The 24,496-nt window shown below is 37.0% G+C and overlaps 1 protein-coding gene across 1 annotated transcript in view; it reads left to right on the forward strand.

Moving 5' to 3' along the window:
- Nucleotides 1–839: 839 nt before the first annotated feature.
- The window catches only part of map3k1 (mitogen-activated protein kinase kinase kinase 1, E3 ubiquitin protein ligase), a 39,898-nt gene continuing 16,241 nt past the window's right edge, over nucleotides 840–24,496 (forward strand). The window contains 8 exon segments of the mRNA XM_043250536.1: nucleotides 840–1,281; nucleotides 20,611–20,761; nucleotides 21,398–21,607; nucleotides 21,857–22,051; nucleotides 22,999–23,115; nucleotides 23,203–23,245; nucleotides 23,248–23,350; nucleotides 23,900–24,021. Of these exon segments, the coding sequence (XP_043106471.1) occupies nucleotides 863–1,281; nucleotides 20,611–20,761; nucleotides 21,398–21,607; nucleotides 21,857–22,051; nucleotides 22,999–23,115; nucleotides 23,203–23,245; nucleotides 23,248–23,350; nucleotides 23,900–24,021 (1,360 nt within the window). The 5' untranslated portion in view covers nucleotides 840–862.

Below are 24,496 nucleotides of genomic sequence, written 5' to 3' on the forward strand. Positions count from 1 at the left end.
CGGTTGTGATAATGAAAAAGAGTTATTGTATTTATAAGCACACATGCATGCTGTGATTATTCTTTACATTTTCTTTTAAACTCAATATTACATTTTTACCTTTTTATATAATGGCGATGAACAATAATGATAACATTTGCCAAAATAGACTGCGCATGAGAAAATGACATTTCCCATAATTCCTATGACATATACGTGCACATTGTTCTCTTCTTTTTGTTTTATTCATTGCTATAAATGGTCTGTTGTTGTTTTTTTCAGAAAGCTATACTCTTTTTTTTTTAAACACCATTGACATAATATACGGGGTAGCCAGAGCTGTTAAACGGTTACCATGGTACTTTTAAATATGTTGATAATTAGTTTCTTAAGTGTTCTTGTAAAAAGAGGCCACTGTCAAGACTTTATATTGGTTTTGGTCCCTCCTTCATTGTAATTTGGATACTTCAATGATACCTCGCTCATGAAGCCATGTATAGAATTATTTTAAGGGTGAGGAGGTATTTTGTGTCGATTTTGTTTTTGATAATAATAATAATAATAATAATAATAATAATAATAATAATAATAATAATAATTTCCTGTATTTGGAAATAGAGTTGAGTTCTGAAAAAATTGGTATCTATGTTTTCATAGTTTTCGACATTTATTTTAAAAGATCAAGATCTCTTGATCAAAATCAAGATTTCTGTGACACACTGCGCGTAGCAGGTAAGTTCCCAAAGGAGTCAATTTGCCCCTCCCACTTTTCGCAGACGACCCCTCCCATCGATCCAGAAGCCCCTCCCTCTCATCCTCCCCCAAATTCCCGCCACTCCCTCTCTCATAGAATCTATTAAGTGGCAAAAATTCAGGACAGAAAATGGCGACGGCGGGGAGCCGGACGTCGTCGTTAGGCGGATTATTAGACTCCAGTAGCGGCACAAACGTCGGGAACGGACTTCAAGGCAGTTCCAGCGGCTCCACACTTTCGAACAGCAACGGGAAAGTGAAGCGAAATGCCGGGGATAGTTCGCAGTGGAGGCGGAAGGTGAGGAGTGTGGATCTGGATAAATGCGAGAGCGGGACGGCAGCGCTGCACTTCCTCACGGTGTCCGGTCCCGGCTCGATCCAGACCGCCTTACTACAGCAGAGCCTCGCCGAGCCGCCGCTCGCAGAGAAAACCAGCGATAATACGTGTCATAGTGCTCAGGAATGGATGAGAAGCTCTTTAAAGAGCAGCGAGAGTCCCGGCGCTGAACATGGAGGGGCTGCTGTGGACGTAAACGCTTCACACAACAGGTAAAAATAACTCCCAAACTGTTCTACAAACGCGTTTCTGTCCTAAGATAAGTTTAGAGAAACTTTACGCATTGGCGATACAGCATTAGCTAAACTTGTCTATGACAGAGCTTATTGTTTTGTAACTTATGTGTGCGAAAGATTAAGGACGTGTTGCAAGCGTGAGAGTTTAATACAGTCTTATTGCTGCAAGTGACAGTTATAATGCAGGTGCTTTTAAAAATTCTTTAGCGGTTTCTTTATTTTTGCTGATCAGAAACCGTTTAAAAGTGCAGGCTAAACTAATTAAAAGCGTTGCGGTGTAAAGTAATTAACAGTTTACATTTTAATTTAACGCTCACAACTTGAAAAAAGTTGTTTGAAAAAAAAAAGTTTTTATATCGCTGTCGTTGGTTATCTGTGGCATTTGTGACCCTGGAGCACAAAAGCAGTCATAAGTAGCACGGGTATATTTGTAGCAAAAGCCAACAATACACTGCATTGTCCATTTTTATTTTATTCAGATAATTAGAATATTAAGCGAATATCATGTAGACGTTTTGTGAATTTCCAATCGTAGATGTATCAAATATTTCATTTTTGATTGGTAATATGCATTGCTAAATTAATTTGAACAGCTTAAAAGACGATTTTCTCAGTATAATTTTTTTTTTTTTTTGCTCCCTCAGATTTCAGATTTTCAAATAGTTAATAATGGAAAGCTATCCTATCACTGGAAAGCTTATTTATTCTAATATAAGGTGATGTGTTAATCATTTGGAAAAAAAAAACAAACAAAACAAAACTTTGACTGGATTTTGTTGTTCAGGATCATGTGCGTTTCTAATGTTGCATATGTTCATATTCGAGTGTCTTGTTGTAGCCAGAGTCTCATGTTATGATGATGATGATGATGATGATGATGATGATGTGTGAATATCATCATGTGAGAAAGCTGAGCGTCTGCAGGTTGAATGGGAGTTGTTTTCGGCAGGAAGACTGTGAGCGAAGGATTTGCTGCAATATGAGCTGCAGGCTTTGAGACTGTAAAGATAATGAGAGATGAATGGAAGCTGAAACCTAAAGAAACTGCTGGAGAAAAAAAAAAAAAAAAGTGTCCCTTTGTGAGCTCTTGTTTTCCAGAATACTTGAGAGTTACTAAAGTCTCTGAGCGCGCAAAATTCTTACATGAGATTGTTCTGTCAAATGATTACAGCAAAAATATGTTTTTGAGCATAATGTGTGTACTGTGTAATTCATTGTGTTTATATAAATACACACACATGCATGTATACAAGAAAGTGTGTGTGTGTGTGTGTGTGTGTGTATGTATATATATATATATATATATATATATATATATATATATATATATATATATATATATATATATATATATATATATATATATATATATATATAAGAATGTATTATAAATTATATATATTTGACTGCACTAAAGTGTGCCAATGTAGATGTGTGTGTTTGTATTTATATACATGATAAATATACCCATTACACACACACACACACAAAACTTATTTTGGATGCAGTTAATACATACAGTAATTATTTATCGTATAAATAACTAGTACATGTCATATTTAACTTTCAGAGACCGATATTGAAACGTTTATATCTCAAAAGTGTTAAAGAGCATGGTTAGTCACATGATGTTAACTTTAATTAGCTTGGTTGTTTTTCCAGTTTTATTGTCTCTCTCTTGAGTGTTTCTGAGCCATATAGGGATTCACAGTGACTCCAAACCTCATTTTACGTCATTGAGCTTATTCATTTACCGCTGTTTTCCCCTCAGGTGAGAACAGGAGCATCAGTCTTTGTGTGTTCATGTGTGCTGGAGTCACTGTTATAGGTGAAACAGTCCTGATGAGAACAGCAGGTGTTGAACCGTGTCCTTTTCTGACATTGCCGTTGAAGCAGATGTTCTTCTGGTTGGGTAATAGCAGGACAGCTCATCCTCTGAAACTGATTTAGCTGAGAGCTCAGTTCATCTCCTTGAGCTGGTTTTGATTGCTAAACATGAGGACATGTGAAAGCTATACACCACTATCAAGACCAAAATAATATAATAATGTAAGTAACGGTTAATAGATAGTTAATTGAGTTTTTTTGCACTAATTGGTTGAGCTGGTGTTTGGCCTGTTGGGATTCTCAAACAAACACAGCAATGTTTTGATGTCTCAGAGTCGCAGTGTTAAGACTTTTCGTTCGTGAATTAAATGATTCGGTTCAGTCGCAATGACTCGCTTATTTACAGTGACTTTCTGCCACCTACTGGCGGTTTTAATTTCACATTCAGTATTTAAAAGACAATAGACACTTTAAAAAATGGCTTTGTAAAATCTGTATAGCACACAGAATACCACACTCAGCAAAATGTCATCTAATGAATCTCAGAAAATAGAGATAATAATTTGTCTGTATCGCACTTACTTAATAGAAGACAAGAAAAAAGTGACATTCGGGGTCTATATTATGCAAAGCTTAATAGCCAGATAGCTGGTAGATAGCAGAGAAAACCTTCAAGTGCCCCTATTATGGGTTTTTGAAAATTACCTTTCATGCAGTGTGTAACACAGCTGTTGCAAGTGAATAAAAAGATCCTGCAAAAACTTTTTAATACTGAAAGTGGACCAAGTATGAAGTTATTGTCTCTCAAAAAAGAGTTTACTCTGAATCGTTCAAACAAGGCATTAAAACTAGTCCCAAGCCATTTCATGTTGAGGTCAACATGAAACATTTGCACATTTCCCGCCCACTTTGGTCTTTTCACATTGGCCTGAATGAAAATGCAAGTTCATTCTTTGCCACTAGGTGCAGTTTCCTTGATTAATGTTGTAAACAAAGCAGCACTGTGCTCACAAACACAGCTTGTTACAGATATTATGAAATGAAAATGAGATTAGTGAGATCTCCGCGGATTAGAGTCACGCAAAGGAGAGTTTGGGAAAAAAATTAATCATTGAGCGGTTGTTGAGCAAGTAAGATTAAAAATTATTTTAGATTATAAAACAGCGAGTGTTTATTGGTCAAACATGTTGGGTACTTTCAAAACCAAAATATGAACCTTTTATTACTCATAATGGGGTACTTTAAGCATTTCCACTCATACACACCTCTTCAGGAGGTAGTTTGAGAGTCATGCATGCAAATACTGAAACTCAAGCACTTGAATTTGCAAATAGCGTGGGAATTGAAGATCAGATTTTTATTTGCTTTGCAGAAATGCATTTAAGGGAAAAAGTCTTAACAAACTGTATCAGGAAAAAATGCATAATGGGAAAAAGTTGTGATTTTTGTTTACATTTTTTGCAGCAAACTTTCTTCCAAATCTGCATGATTTCCAAAGACCTTGTTCTTTTGAGACAGAAATATTGGATGTGATTTATTATAGTAGTCATTTGTTATGTCATTTGTGAATGCGAACTGAATTGCTTAATATTTCTCAGCAGATCTGCAATCTGGGCTTGGCATTGTGAAACAATGGCAGGGTTTTCCAGCACTGTCCGGTGTGTCTGCGCTGGGGTCTGGAGTTTCCTGTGTGCTTGACACAGTTGGTGTGCTTCCATTGGGTGTTCCCAGCCCACAGAATCGTAATTAATTTGTTTGCATTTCCAGCGGATGTGGTGGGGCTTTGAACACTCTCATTAAGCATAGATGGCTGGTCCAATGCAGGAGAAGATACTACCTCTAGTAAAGAAACCATTGACCATTGATTTAGTAAAACAGGAGTGTTTAATGGTGCGTTGAACTTGTGGGTCAAGATCAAGAAAGTTTTAATACTTTTGTTCCACAAGGAAACATTAAATTGATTAAAAGTGACAGTAAAAACCCTTTTATAATGTTCCAAAGGTTTCAAATTAAGGCTTTTATTTTGAAAATTCAGTTTACTTCCCACGAATAAAATACATTTCACGATATATTACAATAGAAAAGAATTGTGATTTCACTGTTAATTTCAAATATTTCACACTTTATATTTTGGATCAAATAAATGCTTGTTGAAATTAGAAATATTAAAAAAATGAGCAAATCTTACTGACCTCAAACCTTTAGTGTGCATGCCTTTTTGGCTAATGTATAGTGAAATTACAGTTTAACAGAGGAGAAAAAAAAGAGCCAAGGTACATCCCAAAGATTTTCTTGTGTATGGAACTGCTTTCTTACACCTTGGAATCAAGATGTGTTGTTGCTATTTAAGATGATTGCTATTTAAGATCCTCCATTTACCATTTAAAAAAAAAAAAAACAAAACAAAAAAAAACTGCTTGTTGGAACTAGCACAATGCAGCACAATTTAGTGATATTGCAGTTATACTCCACTAGTTTAAGGAACTGTTTTTTGCTCTGCCAACAAAAATAGTAAGACTGCTTTTTACTGCTGAAAGAATCCTTTAAAGCCCCCACCACTAATGCACACTGACAGTCTGGGACAAACACATACATGTGGAGGGAGTGAAGCTTTGCTGTTAGACTGCAATATCAGATTGTGGTATGACAACTGGAACTAACAGCTAGATTAAAAAAAAAAAAATAGAATCGAAAATTGAAAAACAATCACCACATTTGTTTCAAAAATAGATTAAAGCTATTCCATCTTGAATATTTACAGCTGTTGAGATGAATTAAAACCCTTTATTGTAAACTAACAAATGCTTGTTTTTGTGAAGCATTACATTTTCTCACACATTAGTTTTCTTACATTTTGTGTGACTATGCATTAGGCCTATCTAATGTTTCGTTCGCGTCCTATAAAGAGCATGTGATTCATTCGTCTGTCTCTGTTAATGGTGGCCTGTCAGATCTCTGAAACTGACCTTTCCTGGGCCGCCCTCAAATTAGCTACAGACCAACATCTGGGGCCAGAATGACTTCAGTGCTGAGCTGGCGGTCCTCAAACATGGTCTTGACTGGCATTCTTCCTGTTGGAAATGTCCACTCGCCGAGCTCGTGTTTGTAAGAAGACTCCCAAAGACTCGTGAGGTCCTTTTGAAACTTTATTGTGTCGAATATTGCCTCTCGTGGGAGTCCGTGGCAGGCTAAAATAAAGATCCAGGGTGTATGTGGTGTCCTAAACGCTTGCTGAGGGAGTGATTCAGTGGCGTTTGAGTGTGAAATGTGACACTTCTTTAAACTGCATTTTGTGTCTAGTCTTGCGCTTCACTTATACAGGATAGTCAAGTGCTCTGTATGAGGAAACTTGTATATAAATATAAAAGGGACAGAACAGAGGTGCATTTATGCAGCAGTCTAGCACAAAATATTATTACAATTAATTACAGTGCACAGAAACTGCAGCAGTTTTGTCCACTGAATTGAAAAGCGCAGTGGTCATGTTATTTAATTCAAAGAGTTCTTCAAATCGATTTGTAGAATCAGTTGGTATTGTGGCATGCAGCCAAAAATAAATTGGTGTATGGGAAACACTGCATATTTACTTGTCTATATATAATGTTGTGTTGTTTACATTCAGCAGGCAGCATGTGCCTTATCCTGTCCATAAACAGTGGTAATTACGTTGATGTTCTGGGGTACGAAGAAAATTTATGTTGTCTTTGCACACAAAGTATATTCGTAGCTTCCTGAAATTAGTTGAACCCCTGATGTCCGTGGACTAGGCTATTTTACTGATGTCCTCCCTACAATTCTGAGCCTTGATTGTGGTTGTATCCTTACTGTCTATGGAGGGTCAGATACTCAGCAAAATCATTGATCCATTGAAACAGAAGTTTGAGACTATGTTTTGAATGCTTAAATCTTGTAAATGCAAATGTTGTTATTGATTTTGAGCACACTAGCTTATGGATGTACTTAAAGCTAGCATATTCATACTGTAGCCATTGTATCGTTAAGAGAGAAGCTTGATCCGTCTGTGTTCTGTCACTGCTTGTATGTATTTTCTGTGTCAAGTATGTTTAAAAACATTACCCATGCAAAGTAAGTCAAGACACATGAAGTGTACATTTACTGTAGATGACATAGAATCATTACTTAAACGTTCTAAAGAGTTGAAAAAGTTCGAAAACATTTTGAAATATTTCCTTTCGTTTGCATTCCAAAGACAACTTTTTTAAAATTTCCAGCACCGTAACGTAGTGCTATGTCTTTGTGGGTTGTATTGTCTCTGTGGAGTGTTTTAGCATGTTTTGTCTAATGAGCGGAGGCCTCCCCATGGCCACCAGGAACTGCGTGTTTAAAGCCCAGGGTTAGCTGAATGATCACGCCTGGACGCCGGACACAAAGGCCCGGATATTTCCATACCCATTAGGCCCTGTCCGCAGGCACAGGGTCCCCCTCCTCTCAGGTTTTGTTTAGTTAACAGCAGGACGAGGCAAGCTGGAGATTACATGTGAAAAGTAAACACATGGGAGCGTGACTAATAAGGCCCAGATTACTGGTTAAAACAACAGGTCATGTGGCAGGCCTCGACGAGATGCCCTCAAACTCACCCACGGTACGAGCAAATGCACTCTGAAAACAAAGGAAATGTCTTAAACCATGTTCAGACACTATCTCTTCATATTCAGAAGTTCTGGACGTCGGGCCAAGTTAGACATGTGCCAGTGTTCAGTAATGTGTTGATAATTAACATGCATAATGTTGTTATTGTGGGAACTTTAAAATACAATGAATAATTATTTATTTTACTAATTATTTAGATTTACATTTTTTTTTTCAGAGCGTTATATGCTGTCAAAGATGCTTGTGCACATTGATGTGAACAAGCACAGAAGAGAAAGCCTGTGGAAATTCACTGAATGAAAATGCACATTCACTCTCTAACAGCAGATGGTGCCAAAGAAACAGCAGAAATGCTGACATTACCCCAGAAACAGTAATACATGTTCCAAATAGGCTACTTAAATATTTAGACTTAAGCTGTTTTGTCAATATTTTATTATTATCATTATTTATTTTTATTTTATTTATTTATTTTACTCTTTATTCTTCAACATTTTTTTTTATTCTTTAAAAATAAGTGTATTATTTTTCAGAGACACGATAAGGTTCCAATTGAACAGATTAGTTAACTCATTAGTTAACATGCATTGCCTATGAAAAATTCATCATTAATCTTTATATAATTTCAATATTTTGTCACATTCAAATCAAAACTTGAAATGGTGTTCTTTAATGACCGCAAGCTAAAATGAACTAACATTGTGTTTTTTTTTGTTTTTTAACAAATATAAATAACATTTGTAGCTATTGCTCATTTTTTATGTTAATGCATTAACTAAGGTTAATTAATGAGGTCTTATTGTAAAATTAAAAAAAAAAAAAAAAATTTTTTTTTTTTTTTTTTTTTTACTTTTACTATTGTTTAGTAAAACAAATGTTTAGTTCTTTTTGTTATAAGAAAAAGTTATTAAACCAGTCATACTGTATTATGGTACTGTAACAATTTTTTTTCCAACAAAATTTTAATATTGTGATAATACCGTATACCGTGATAAAAGCATGAGCAACTAATCACAACATTTTGATCTATCATATGCCTAGTCTTCATGCGACCGCCTCTGGCTTCCTCGTTTAGAACGTGTTGATTTGTACACAGTTCTCTCCACCACGTCAAATGAGGGCTGTTGACATACTGTGTGTTGTAACAGCATGGGAAAGTGCCATCGATTTCCCAGCGTCTCGTTGGCCTCCGGGGACCAACAGCGGGAAACTTGATTCGGCCTGTAAATTGGGAGTGACTGTCAGTTGATTGGCGCTGGGGACGGGCACGGAATCCATGGGCTTAGGAGGCAACACAAAGACAAGCATTGTGAAACGCCAGTGTTGTTGTCATAATGAGGAGGATCCCAGCTCTGGGGCCAAAATAGGAAATGGCCAAGTGTCCCTTGACCACCTCACAATTCCTCTGGCCTCTCGTGCCTCCCCTTAGTTAAAGTTCAGTACGTTTGGTGTTAGCTTAGCCTCCTCAGCTTGTTCTGCAATCATCTTTTTTTTTTTCTTTCACTCTGTTCTTTTGAGATTGGGTTTAATCTCCATCGACCTTTTTCCTGTTTGTCTTCTCCTTCTTTCCAGTTCAGTGTTTGTTGGTGTCTTTGGATGCTGTCAGAAAGATTTTTTTTTTGGAGACCGACTGTGCTCGTAGTTGGTCTTTGCTATCCATTCCAGCACCATGAGCTAGTAACCTCATTACTACAACCTGACCTTCACCCCCACAACCAGGGTCAAAAAGTTACTCATGATTTGGCCAGTTACTTTTGGACGCTGCCCACACTCACTGGTAGTGCATGTGAGGTTACTCTGGGAAATATAGTTCTTTATGTGTCTTCTATATAAATTAACACATGGATGTATGAATTACAATCATCTGGGTTTTATTATATTTACCTGTAAATAGTACAAAAGTTTAAGTTAATTGGACCTATTCAATATTTATTTAGGTTAAAATTAGGTTAAATATGCTGAATTAATATTCAATTAATTGTTGCAACATGAAGTAAATTTTTTCTGTAATTATAGCATTCAGCATTGTATCTGATTTGGGGTGGGGAAGAACACTGTTAAAAAAAAAATGTAGTTTTTACGAAACAATTTTGGCAGCTGTGGTTGCCAGAATAAAAACAAAAAAAACTCAACGCATTCACAGTAGAAACTGTAAATGTTACATTTATGAAATGGTACAAAAAGTGAATTCTACAAAAACAATGCAAAAATCGTCTTTGTATCTTTAACGTACTGACAACCACCATAAAAATGCAGGAGGAAAAAGAGAGCCACAAGAATCAAAGTTAATCAAAAAATCATGACACTTATAATTTTAATGATGTTAAATTGTGTAACACAAATTACATGCTTAGAGCTGTATAAAATGTTTTATTTTTTTCTCACCTTATTTTATTGTTACCATATTCTGTGTTTTTTGAATGCATACGAACTTTTTTTTTTTTTTTTCTCTCTCTCTCTCTCTCTCTCTCTCTCTCTTTCTTTCTCTCTCTCTCTTTTCTCTCTCTCTCTCTCTCTCTCCAGAAATTCATTCTGTATTTTACTGGTTATAAGATGAAGACCTAAAACATTGATTTAATTTATTTAATAAAGTTTAAACATTAGGAAATAAAAGGGGAGTTACTATTCAAATTAAAACATGGAAGAAATATTTTATTTCTTTAAAAAATTACTCTTTATTATTCTTCTAGTAGTGGTGTTACATTTATAGCCTATTCGTGCGAAAATGTATTTTTAATGAGTCAAACTGAACTTTTTATTTTGACAGATTGCTGTAATTACATTTTATATTTCTGTACTCAAAATGATAAAATGTTGACGTGACTCTATGGAGCAGTTTTGGAAAGATTGTCCGTGTGTTTATGTCCTCGTTGAGATGGACATTGTTGGAGATTGTTGAGATGGAGATGTTAATTCTGTTTTTATGACTGGATTCTGCGATTCCGTGTTTTTTGGCATTGTGGAAATCATAGGGCCCTACTATATGCTAATATACAGATGGTACAAAATCATACATGCAAACAAACATTCTAACATGTGATGCAATAAATAATAATAAAATAATGCAATAAACATTCATTAAACAAAAATCCCCAAAGTACAAACCCGGTGACAAAACCTATTAAGAAACATGGTTATTTAAACAAAATACAAATTTCAAATGTGGCGCGTCCCGCAGGGCATTTTGGATATAAGAGCTTTTTTTGACAAATGTATGTTGATTTGTTCTTTTTAGTGCAGTAAAAAAAAAATCTGAGGCATTTTGCTGTAAATTTACATGAAATATCTTTTTAGATCTTTTATAGTTTTTCCCTCTATGGGAACTTACTGTTAACCTATTAGCATTAATTTTCTGTAGTGGTTTCTCAGTATTTTACAGTTAAAATGACGCTCCTTTTTTACAGTGAAGTTTGAATGCTTGTCTCCTTTCCTCACGGTTTTAAATAGCCTGTACGCACAGTGTATGTTTTACTTTCACTTTTAAAATGATCGGGAATTGTGCTTCAAGCTGTTGCTTCTTTTAGTTCAAGTCTTCCCTTTTTTCCTCACTTTCCTCAGTTTTTAAAAAAAAACAGTGTTGGCTTTATTTTCACGTTTAATCTGTAGCAATTCGGTGTCAGCAGTTGGTTTTTTTGTTTGAGTTTTCACTCCTTTCCCCACTTTGCTTTGTTTAAATAGCTTGTAAAAGCACCGCACACGTTTTACTTTTAAGTTAGCAAAATACATAATTTTAAAAAAAATTGTGCAAAACTAATATTTACATGCAATTTCCCAATTTGCATGTTCTGTTTAGATGGAAGAACAACTGCTACTGGTCTCTATAATCCGACTTTGTTGTTTGTTGTTGTGATAGCATGAATATACATTACTTTATTTCAAATCAGGAAACGCTGGCAGCTGAGAGACTTTGCCATTGTATCGCGTTTAAACTCATTTTCTGCTCAAATAGTTTCTCTCAGTAACGGCCTTCAACAAGTGAAATATTTGTATTTGCCATAACAATAAAGCTTATTTGGTGACAGTGAATAAAGTAAAAGATAACATCCTAATTCTTTCTTTCTATCTTTATTTTACTAATGAATTCATTGATTTGATGTTCAGAGAAACTCAAGGGGGGAGGGGTTCTGTGACATCCTTAAAAAAAATGTCATGTGACATGAAATAATGTTTTGACTCGGTGTGACCTAGAAAGCGTTTAATAACTCCAGCAGTGTGAAAGAGCTCTGGAGAATGCAGGGGAGTTAAATATAGACTTTATTCATATGTCATTATTAATATCCTTTCAAGAAACCTGTGCTTTGTCAGCACCATTGACTAAGACATCATTTATTAACAACAATGTTGACTGTAAAGTTACTTTTTATCGGAGTTAAAACTGACCCAGAGGGTTCATTCTGAGGATGGGGTAAATGTTTAACATGCTTTGTGTTAGAGCTGGTGTTCATATGAAACCAGCATGCAGGAGTATGTAGGTCATCATGTGATCAGTGCACATGGAGCATCGTTTATGGATTGGAATAGGGTTTATAGTCTAAATATGTAAAAATTTGGTTCATTCATTTGAGCAATGCCAAACAAAATCAAGCCAGAGTTTCTTTCTGTAAGCCTAGGTCACACCAGTCATTACTGGATATTTCTTAAAATATCCATTTCAATTGAAGCTGATGCTCTTTGAGAGCTTAATGTCTTGTGGGGCTTGAGCAGTCAGTCTTTGTTTAGTCGAACTGGTGTGAGCACCCGATAATGGCAAGTGATAAGCGCTTTTGAGAAACATTAAATTACAGACCAAAAGTGGAACAAAAACTGTGTTCCTCGTTTGAACTGCATTGCGCAAACCAATTATGAGCTTGGCCTAAAGACAGTAGTACAGTGCCATCTCAGTGAAAATGTTTAATGCTGTCAGCTCTCGATCATGTGACCATTATTAAACAGCACTGTGAGATCTAGTAACAAGCAACCCAAGTTGTTTTAATGCCAGACAAAACAATGCTGATATCGGTTATTTTTTTGATTGTCAATTACAGCATATCCAGTGGTTTTGGGAGCTGTGTTTCCAGCTCAGCCCACGAGTCCTGGGTTCCCATCTCTCATCAGAGCTCGTGGCTCGGTCGTCCTGACATCAGAGCTGTGTGTGTGTGTGTGTGTGTGTGTGTGTGTGTGTGTGTGTGTGTGTGTATGTAGGGGGAGGTACACGCATGTCCTGTGACGGAGGTGCGGAAATGTGATCAGGAACACCATCCACAACCTATCACACCCACAGCACATGAGAGCTGTCAGGAACACAGCGAAAGCACGGATGTTGTGCTGTTGTAGCTGCAGCAGTGTGTGGGAGTGAGGTTAGTTGGCTAGTCCTGCTGAGAGACCGTGGGGGTCCTGCTGCTCCGGTTGGGTAGCGTGAAGCGGTCTGCTCAGAGGAATTTCTCTGCATTCCAGTTTCATGCCAGAGCCATGTGCAAATTGCTTTGCAAACGTACAAGGCTATAAAAACACACGTAAATATGTGAATGTAGTCTATACTGTGCATTGTTTAAAAACAAAACAAAACAAAAAGTAACACAATTTTTCAACTGATCGGTCCTGTTGTATAATTTTGAAAAATGACATTTTATCGCAGTTTTCCACGTTCGTTATTCTGGAAAAGCATGTCTGTTCGATAAAACTTAAGCAATTTAAGAATTCATTTAAGATTTTCACAATAGGGCCCTCAGAAGTGTTGTAGTTTTCTAAAAAGTCCTTGATTTTTATTTGTCATCCCAGTCGTTTTGACATGGACTAGTGCTGATAGAGCTCTGACCAGACCAGCTGGTAAAATACTTCATAAGCAACACAGACATTGGCTTTCCTGTAAAGAGCGGTCCTGATGAAGGTCACCTTCAACACGTTTGCGTTCATTTTGCTTGTTTGTTTGGCATCTGCGATCCTACAGTAAGCACAAACTCACTGTATCCAGAGCTGAAACCCTAAACTCTGTCTATTGTGGACACGCTGGGACTCTCTTCTGCAGTTTCGCTCGCAGTACAGTTATGATATGGTGATACCGTGACACGTATTGAATTTTGACGTATGGCGACGTGTGTATCATATTGTGAGTGATACCCAACCTACTTTTTCTTTATGTTCCCTTGCTAAGTCACACAGGGTTTGTTGGTTCCAGGCCTCATTTAACACACACATACACAGAAAGATGTTTTTCATACAGTTTTCCCACTTATAGTGCATACAAACCTACTTCTATACATTCGCACGATATTGCGTTTGTATGCATTTTCAATGATTAAAATTGTGGTTTTACTGATAACGGCAAGATTATTGATTCTAAAAACAAAGACTTAAAGATGAAAAATTTAGTTTGAACTTTCTATTCGTAAAAGAAAAAAAATTCTACAAAGGTCTCTACAAAAAACATTATTTCCAGTGCATTAATTTTCAACTAATGCAAAATGGATCAGTATCTGCAGGAAATTCAGCTTCGTAAATAAATGTAAAATGTATTACTGTATTACACTTACTGCGTTTTTGATTAGAAACGGTTAGCGTGAGAGACTTATTGTTCAAAATTATACTGACCTCATACTTTTGAATGGTATGCTCTTAGAAAAAGGCACAATAGCTGTCACCGGGACGATACCTATTTAAAAGGTGCTCCTTTATTTATACCTAAGGGGTGCATATTACATTAAATGTACTTATTGGTACCTAAAACCTAGATGGTTACCTAGATCCACCCTAGTGACAGTCAGTTGGTCAGTTTTCATTATGAACATCATATCACACATGTCATGCAGGTTTACTGTTTTTGTTGCCATATCACTGAAAATGCACAAATCAAAAACAAAAAAAAGACATGTTCATCTAAAAATATAGATTAGAGTTTTTGTCTAGCTTACAGCTCTGGAGAACTGAACTTAATGAGGTTCATTCTAAAATAGTGTTTCTATATATGACTGCTTAATTTCAATTTTGTCAATTTTTAGAGGGGTTTCTTGCGTAGCCTCCCAGTGTTTCACTTGGATGGATATCTGACTTGGCCGAGTTTCATATTGTAGGTCATTATAATTTTGGACGGTTCCGTTTATACTATATAAGCCCAGAAAAACCAAGTGACTCACAAATGCAACAAGCTCATGAAGAAACATGCGCATTGTTGCTAGGAAATGCCTGGCCGATGAAAACAAACATGGATGTACAAGAGTTGACGGCAGTAGTTGTTGCCACTCTGTGTTCTGAGCTGCAAAATGAAGCAAATGTGTTTGGATGCGGTCTTGGGTTGGTTGACGTGTCCACTATGGCTTTCGTAGATTGCAGGGAGATCGCGAGGTGAGTTGTAAAGTTTGTTACAAGGCAAGTTATGCGCTACGCGTGTTCTAAAATCAGCTTAAAATGTTGAGAATCATAGTCTATAGGAAATAAAATTGTAGCTTTGACTCGTCCAGACTGCTAACCTGGGAAAAGTTGTGTAGTCTGTTTCAGCCTTGGGCTATTGCTTTGTTTTTTTTCTGAAGCTCCCTTCCAATTTGTTGTAAAATGGATCATTAGACATGGTGTTATGGTGTCCTTTGAAGCCAGCGTGAAAGCGGTTTCCTAACAAGGTGCATTCGTACATAAACTGTCTATATACTCGTTTCCACACCATCTGAGGCTGATTAAAGCGGTTGCTTTGATATTTCTGCTTATTTAACTTGTGCATGCTAGCCTGTAATATTTACAATAGGTAGACGGGTACTAAATCAGAGCATTATTATAGAAAACAGTTTCCAGATCCACAGATTTACAGTCATTTGTTTAGTATCGTAATCTCCAGGGATCATTTATAGCGAGGATTTACTTGTACGAAACAAAAATATAGCTTGGTGTGTTTACTGTTTCATCGTGTCCAACAGCGTTTCAATTTGTCAGGACATTTTAATAGAAAAAAAACCTTCATGTTCAGTCTGAATGCGAGTCTGCAGTAAACAACTATTTTCATAAGCAACTAATCTGTCAATTTAAAATAACTGGGAAACAGAACAGTGTTTAGTCCGTTTAAAGTAAAAGCAAAAGAGTGCGCAAACTGCAGTATTAAATTGTTCAAAATACAATAATTACAATAAAGTGCATCAAAAAACGTTAACACATTACCTCTTCTGAACACAAAGCATCATTATAATTTTAATGGAGCGGTTCTTTCATCAATGACATTATATAAAAATATCTGCACATTTATATAATATTAGGTCAGGCTATTATCCTAAATGAAAATGTTAAATTTTACACATACAGTGTCATAGAACGATTTGAGTAGTAAACGTTTCTGAATGGCATTGAACAGCATAAACTCTTTGTGAAAAACACTTGAGACGGAAGCCTGTTGATGTGAAAATACATACTAAAGAAGTGCCCTCATGCTTTGGTCAACGCTGGTCATGCAGCATTAACTTCAGCCGAGCATGGCGCTAGCAATGCCAAGAAAATAGGCTCCTTTCTCATAAATTGGACGAAATATTGACGTTGCATTGAATGAAAGCTTCTGTCACATGCAGAAACGTGAATAATGTGCCATAGCAATATCTTTAATCGATTAGTATGATTATTACAAGTATTTTTATTTGAATATAATTAGTAAAAAAGTACTGTTTAAACAGAATACAATATAGAAGTACTCTTCAGCTGAGGAAAATATCTTAAATTTGACTGAAAATGTGAACAGAAATGGTGTACATGTAGACTTGCATGCACAGTTGTGTATGGCCTGTCTAGTATAAACTTCTGTAACTAAATAATCAGCGTTCCTTTCTACGTGGATAATAAGCCTCTTGTTCTTTGTGTTCTTAAGCACTGTTGTTGTACAGCACAGATCTGCTTGCATTAGCCAGGAGTCAGTTTGAGATTTATCTTGATCACTGGGTCTCATTTATGAAACGCAAAAAGAATGAATTTTTGTTGAAGTTGTTTGTAAAATGATAGATCAGTTTATGACACTGTATTATTGGTAATGTTTGTTTACAGGCTTATTGCTCTAATTTAATCATTTCTGTTCATGCCGTATGGTGTGTGTGTGTGTGTGTGTGTGTGTGTGTTTGTATGAAGGGAAGTTATGTGGCATGTTTGTAAACGATTGGAAGCCATTAGCATGTTTATCTATCAAATCTATTAAGTACATTCATGAATTCAGGCAAGCGTTTCAGAAAAGTCCATTTTATACTCATGTTTACAAGAGTTTTATGAATGAGCCTCATTGTTGGTATATTGTTTTTAGCACAAAGCAGCATCAGTCGAGTTTATTTGCAGTCAGTGCCACATGCATATTTGCACTATTTATGCATCTTTGTAGTTAATATTTAAAAAATATACATTTGTTTCCAGTTGTTATTGAAATAAGACCAACAGATAAGTGCAAGCACGTACATTAATATTTGTCTGGGATTAGTTGGTTTTGATTTTAGCCTGAATTTTCATTTTTGGTACAAAATGACCAAATCAGAGTTTAATACGTTTGATGGTATGTTTATGGAAATAATAACATGATGGAAGAGCATCCCGGAAACCCCTGGGGGCATTTCTATTCTGAACGGCTCTCAGGTGTAAAGCAAGCTCGCGATAGAAAGTGCTCCTAGTTTTACAGTGACCCACTTCGACTGTAACCGAGGGTGGTGATGTGGTGGTAAAGGCTCATGTCAGCGGCAGTTAGCAGCTCGTTTCATGTGCTAGCTCACATTTCAGTCAGAACCTGGTAGACGAGCGTGACAAAGTTTACTCTGTCACGCCCCCGTCATGCTTAAAGGCAAGGAAACCTGATTAACTTCACTAAAGCAGTAGACACTAATACTTCATGCCTGTCCCAGTTCCTTAAAGTTGTTTTTTGTAGCTATTGGCAGGACTGTGGTGTGTGGTTTCAGAAATGGCCAACAAAGAAACATGTATTTTCCGAGGCTTCCTGCAGTCGGCACAGCGTGTGACATGGCAGACCATATGACCAAAAAAATGCCCGCTTGTGTTCTCTCTCATGAGAATATTTCCCACAGTTACCCGTTTTTGTATTTTAATTGTTTAAAAACGTATTTGATTACCATGATTTTAACAACTACGCTTAAACTATGCATAAATACTGTGGACATAAGACAGTTTTCATTAACGGTCTCACATAGAGTAGTTTTCTTTTTTTTGTGAAAACACAGTGGAAAAGATGGGAGTTGATTTATACAAATGAATATATGAATGAAATGTTTTGAACCTTTTGTAAATGAGAAGCGGTTGTCATGTCAGGTCATTTAAAATCTGTAAATCATTGGTAATGTTATTGTTTTAGTGTTCATGCAAACAAAAAGTCATCTTGTTCAGTTCAAAACTTGAGAAATGACCATTGAATGATTAAATAAAGCATCCCGAGATGCACCTCGTAATTTCGAAGGTCCAGACTGCGCAGAGCTGGAATGTGAGTCAAGGCTTTGCTGTATGTTGTGCGACGAGCTGAGCAAAGCTCTCAATGTTTCACAATACCCCTGCTCTCGTGGTTTCCCAGTTATTTCTGCTCGTTTGCTGGAAAGGTTAGTTTGCGACTGGTTTCTTATTCCTGGTAGCTGGTTTAGTTCCTCTGCAGAGCACTGGTTAGTTGAGTGCGTGTTTGGAGTCTTTCTTTAGCGTCTGAGTGTCCGGCCCCTCCAGCAGATATGTGCTCATTGTGTTCAGAGTAACCCGAGCGCTGAGAGCGCGGCGGCCCATGAGAAAGGGTGTGCACTGCTACAGGCCTGCAGTCTAGGCTTACGTGCAGGGCTGAAATGGATTCCCAGCCGCTGGCTCTTCCACATCCCACCTGCGTGGCCCACAATGCCTCTTTGTTCCTGCCCCATGGCACTGTGGGATAGCTGTTATCCGAGAGGCAGGGGTTGGCCACCACCGACTTTCTCATTCAAAGTAAAGATGGTGAATTCCTGCTATCCGGTTTCGTTGTGGCTGGCTCAGGCTCGTGAGAGCTGCTTTCTCCTAGTGTGGGAGTGAGCTGCTCTGTTGTTTACTTGCACGCTTACAGTGTTGCCGTTTGATTCACGTTAAAGCCGTTGCTGTTCACGTCCTGAGTGTGAGAGTATTTGTCAGTGCAAACAATCGTCTGTACATCGGAAAACCTGACACCACCTGCAGATTAATAATGTAACATTTATCAAAATGTACCTGAACGAGATCACACATGACGATGAATGACATGAAATATGATGCATTTTCTCCTAACTGGGAACGCGAGGTCCTGAAATACAATTGGGTAAACTGGCAGTGGGTGGGTTACATGGACCAAAACAAACACAGATATTCTGTCCCGGAAGGCACATTTTCAAAGCAGAATAACTGACCTTATTGTTTTTCAGACAAACAAAGTATGTTATCTTAGCATGTTTCTTATATATCTTACTTATTTTATCTATATATTACTCATTTTATGCTTTAGAAAAACGTTTGATAATTGATTTGGCTATTCACTATTTTTATGACTCTTAATTTTAATATCCAGTGTGATTTACTTAAATTTTATCAGTGTAAAGTCTTGGTTAATTTGTTAAATACATATACAGGGTGTGTGTGTGTGTGTGTGTGTGTGTGTGTGTGTGTGTGTGTGTGTGTGTACATCTCTCTTTTTTCTTTTTGATGGGTCCTTTTAATAAAAACAAGGCAGCATGTTTTTGTTTTGTGTGAACTCTGACCAACTCACTGATACTAAAGACACTCACAAGAGCATCTCTACCGTCTTCCTGCATAGTACCATAATTATCTTTAACACAACGCTATTATCAAATGACCTTTCCATTTTGAATCCACGGTTGGTTGTATTTTTAATATGGCATGTCAGCTTAAAACAGCCCGACCTTTCCTTCAAAACCTGCTGCAAAGTGTCATCTCTTCTTTTCCTGGAGCTTACTGTCATTTCATGATTGAATGTGTAGAAAACATGGTAATGTTACTGGGTTTTTTTGTCATTTTAGTATCATGCTTGAACATTTGTTTTAGGTTAATGTTAACGTTTGTTGGATTAGCCCCACTGTTTTTGGTAAAGCATTAGCAGTCAGTCGGTCAGCAGATAACGCTTCTGTAAAATAGTTGCTGTTTTTGCAGTTGCTGAGACGTCACTGCGCTTCCTCATTTGATTTGATTGGGGGAGCACAGGAAGTCTGGCTTTCCTGTCCTAGGGTTGTTATTGTTATGCAGCGCTCACTGCTGCTCATTGAGGAAGCTGAAAGAGCCGCTGGGACATCAGCGATCCTGCTGCTCGGTAAAGATGGAGATCCACAGCAGCTCACCTTTTGCTCCTCATCCTGCCGCCACATGTGGATATACAGAGCTAAATTGGTGCTTAGACTTTCTCTCTCTCTCTTTCTCTCACCGTCTCTCTATCTCGGTCTTTGCTGGGTGGTTCAGGGGCTTTTCCACCATTTACTTTAATGATGCTTAATGAGCCCCTCAATTGTGATTTTGATCTTGTGTGAATTGGTACATGACGGGTAAGTTCTTTCAGAAAGACAATGCAGTTCTTACTGTGCAGCTTAGTGACAGAATCATTCAGTCTCCTAAGAGTCGTGTATTCATGAAAACGCTCTGCATTTGATAAATAGCTTGAGTTTTTCTTCAAGTTTCATTTTAACAAGTCCTAATTTAAATTTTTTTCATAACATTCGATTTTGATCACTTTGGCTGCTTTTGACACAGAATCTGTGCAATTGCTGGAATTTGGCATTTTTAATTATGTTGTAAACGGCTTCATTGTTAAACGTCTAAAATGTTAGAAATCATTAATTGGCTTTATATTGCCAATTGGTTAAATCTGATCAGCCATCCAAAAAAATCTGGGTAAATATGGCAAAAGCAAGTTCGCACACATGCTTATTAACTTTCTTCTCTTTGCAGTCGAGACATGGAGAGTAAGGAGACTCTGCGCGGGTTGCAGAAGATGGAGGACCGGCCAGAAGAGCGTTTAATCCGAGAGAAGCTCAAGGCCACCTGTATGCCCACCTGGAAGAGCGAGTGGCTGGAGAGGCGGAGCAGGAGAGGGCCTATGGTACGGGACAGTTAAACATTGATCATCATGACTCGTTGATGTCCTTTACTAGGTTTTGTTTTTCTGCAACTGTGTGTCAAACGGCCACTAAAGTTATAATAGCAAAAGTATATTATAAGCTTTAACCAGTATAACTGTAACTGTGGTGTTTTAAATCTGGGCACAGTCACTATTCTTTTCCATTTTATTCATATGGAGTTGCTGATTTTCTACAAAACTGCTGTTAACAATTAAATCACCAGATTAATTTACTAGTTAAATATTGGTTAATGGTTAAATCATTTACAAGTCTTGTTACCAAAAATAGTAGAAAAATGGACTAAGAAACAGGAAGTGAGAAGTTCTATGGAACAGCTCCTCCTGAGTTCAGCATGCCTTCCTTACATAACCATCAGAACAATCGACTCTGTTGATGGACTTTCACACTTTCTGCCTTAATGCTCCACTGCAGTCTCACTACAATTAGACTGTACTGTTTTCTCACTGGAAATAATGTTTTATAGTAATACAAAATGTTAACAAGAAGACTGTTAAACTGGCATCTGTCTGTTAACAGAGCTGTTACTGATCTGTGTCAGTTTGACTTTAGTTTTTATGGAATTTTTATCTGCGTTTTTACGCGTCATTGGATCTCAGGTAGTGAAGCCCATTCCTCTGAGAGCAGACGGCACTGAGGCCGGAGGCGACAATCACAGCTCATCTTCCTCTCAGAGCAGAGGTCATCGTAGCCCTTCACCCGGACCTTCCTCCTTCTCGGCCGCCTCTTCATCCTCATCGTCCTCCACTAAGACCGCTGGGAAGCCTGATTCTCCTGGTCTGCGCAGACGGAGAGCCTCTCCGGTGCCTGTGAGTGTTTGAATTTGAAATTCAAATTGAATCTAGTTTGAATTTGGGTAGACATTTCTTGAAAATATCCACATGTCCACATGTCTAGTTCAGCCAAAAAAAAGTCATCAAGACAATAGCATCATAATGCATAATGCCTCAAAAGCCAGGTCACGGAATTAGCTTGATTCAGTACAAGTTAACTTTTTCACTTTTTTTAAGTTAGTATTTAGGTTTTCTTAATGTGTTTGTTTGAATGTGTGGTTACAGAGCGGCAGGGTAACGCCGCCTCGGAGAGCTCCCTCGCCTGATGGCTTTTCCCCATATAGTCCAGAGGAGACCAACCGCAGGGTAAACAAGGTCATGAGAGCCCGCCTCTACCTGCTGCAACAGATAGGACCTAACTCGTTCTTGATTGGCGGAGACAGTCCTGACAACAAATTCCGGGTGTTCATTGGTCCACAGGTATTCTAAAACAAGCCTATGACATGCCATTTGATAAATAAAGCTGAAATTACATTAAAAAAAAATTTAAGACAAACATAAATAACTAGGCATCATTTGCTTGAGACAACGGACAATTTTCTACAGGGTTTCTGCAGGGCTATGAAATATCTTCTTTTAAGGCCTAAAAAGGTCTAAAATCAATATTATAAATCAATTTATAAATATGAATATCATCCCGAGTATTTTCTTTTTCAATTTTTCTCATTAGATACCTAAATAAACATTAGATCAAGATACATGTAATTGAGAAGCGAAATGAAGATATGAAGTCTTGCTCTCTTAGAAAGTAAACAAAAGTGCTTAAATTCCTCAGAAATTTTTTTTTTTTTTTTTTTTTTTTTTACAGTTATTTGAGAAGCAAAATTACGTATCTTGTTTTTTTGGTTAAGCTATTACATGTGAGGATTCTGCAGGTGGAGGATCATTTATAACCTTTCCTCACAGCAGCTATAATAATAATAATAATAATAATAATATGTATCATTTTGATGGCAGATTGTAATCCAGAGAGGATTGTGTGTTTATAAAACACATGTGAATGAAATTAAATTATGTTCTAGTCTTAAACGTTCTTCTGATTACAGATAACTTGGGATTACACAAGATTTGTATTTTAAAGAAAATCAGTTCGGAACATAATTAGCTTTTTGGGTTAAGGGTTTCTTGAGCATGAATTTTAAATGGCATGACAATTAGAGTTTAGACAGTACAGAAATTGAAAATCAACAGTACTCAACAAAAGTGCTGTGCATAAAGGCTCATAAAACAAAGAACAATAATGTACTCTAGATACTCAAATAATGTACTATATACATAAACTAACATTACATGTATTATTTGATACTACTTTTTGTCACTGCAATTATTTGTATTTTTTTCATCATAATATGGTGTCCATTATGCAGACGTGTAGCTGTGGCCGAGGAACGTTCTGCATCCATGTGCTCTTCGTCATGCTCAGAGTATTCCAGCTGGAGCCGTCAGACCCTTTGCTGTGGAGGAAGACCCTGAAGAACTTCGAGGTGAGGAGACTGCAATGCAGCCAAAACACGACAAGCTCTGTGCCATTGCACAAGCTTGGCACACACTGATGCTGTGATCTCGTTCAGGTGGAGAGCCTGTTTCAGAAGTACCACAATCGCCGCAGCTCGCGATCAAAGCTCCCTCACGCAGCACCATCCAGAAGTTTGTGTCTCGCATGTCCAACTCTCACACGACATGTACCTCCAGCACCTCACCATCCAGCAACGAAAGCAGGTTTGTAAAGCACCTGAAACCCTCCTTATTTGGCTGATTTATGAATTTGCATTCTTGAGCAAAATAATTCATCATTTTTCCATTAATCCCACCTTACAATAAACATTTTTAAATGTACTATTATATTTTAATATTTAAATTTTTCTTTAAATTAATGTACAACATAAAAACAACATATTTTTAACATTCGTTGCATGGCATCTTTTTTATGTCTGAAGGCCAGTATCACTGATACCAAGTAATACTGATTTTCCTAAAAAAAAGAAATATCTAACCATTGACTATAGCCATTAAACGTTACATAATAATTAATTAAAACAATAAATTTGAACAATTTTAGGCTTTAAATTTAATTGAACTGTTATGGAACAAGTTATGAAACAATACTAAATACAAGTAAATACTAATAACTGTATAAACGCTTTTGGTTTCTTTTTTCTTTTCTATTCTTGATGAACAGACAGCATAGAGGCTGGTCATCACAAGGCCTTTTGTCTTTGTAACTTTTTTTTAAAAGCTATGCATTTGTGTCTACACTTCTGTGAGCAGCATGAAGGATGAAGAGGAGCAGATGTGTCCTATCTGTCTGTTGGACATGCTAGATGAGGAAAGTCTGACGGTGTGTGAAGAGGGCTGCAGAAACAAACTCCACCATCACTGCATGTCTATATGTAAGTAGTAGGGAAAATATCAGTGTTAATATTCCAGATTAGCCCACATCTCCTGGTTATATTTCAAATGATCACAGGAACTTGCAAAAATGCTAATTTGGTTTACATTTGAACTCTATTTAAATTTATATTCCAGGCAATTTACAATCCATTTTCAATTCACTTACATCAAGCAGTAAAAGTATAAAGTCAAAGATAAAGGCCTCTGGAGATATTTTTACACTTTTAAAAATGAGAAAACAAACCAAAAAAAGCTTATAAACACAGGTACGCCTGTGAAACAAATTTGACTAACCTCTGAGAAAACTAGTTCCAGCTAAATAAAGCTTTATGCAATAAATAGGCTAAATATTGCAGAAAACTCTCATAATCCCCACAAAAGACCGATTTCATCTAATAACAGGAGCACTGTGCACAGAAGATGATTTAAAGTGACTAGTTGTTTGTTGAATGATCATCTCTGACCCATTTCTAG

This window comes from Puntigrus tetrazona, chromosome 10 (genome assembly GCF_018831695.1).
Source record: "Puntigrus tetrazona isolate hp1 chromosome 10, ASM1883169v1, whole genome shotgun sequence".
NCBI classification, from domain to species: Eukaryota; Metazoa; Chordata; class Actinopteri; order Cypriniformes; family Cyprinidae; genus Puntigrus; species Puntigrus tetrazona.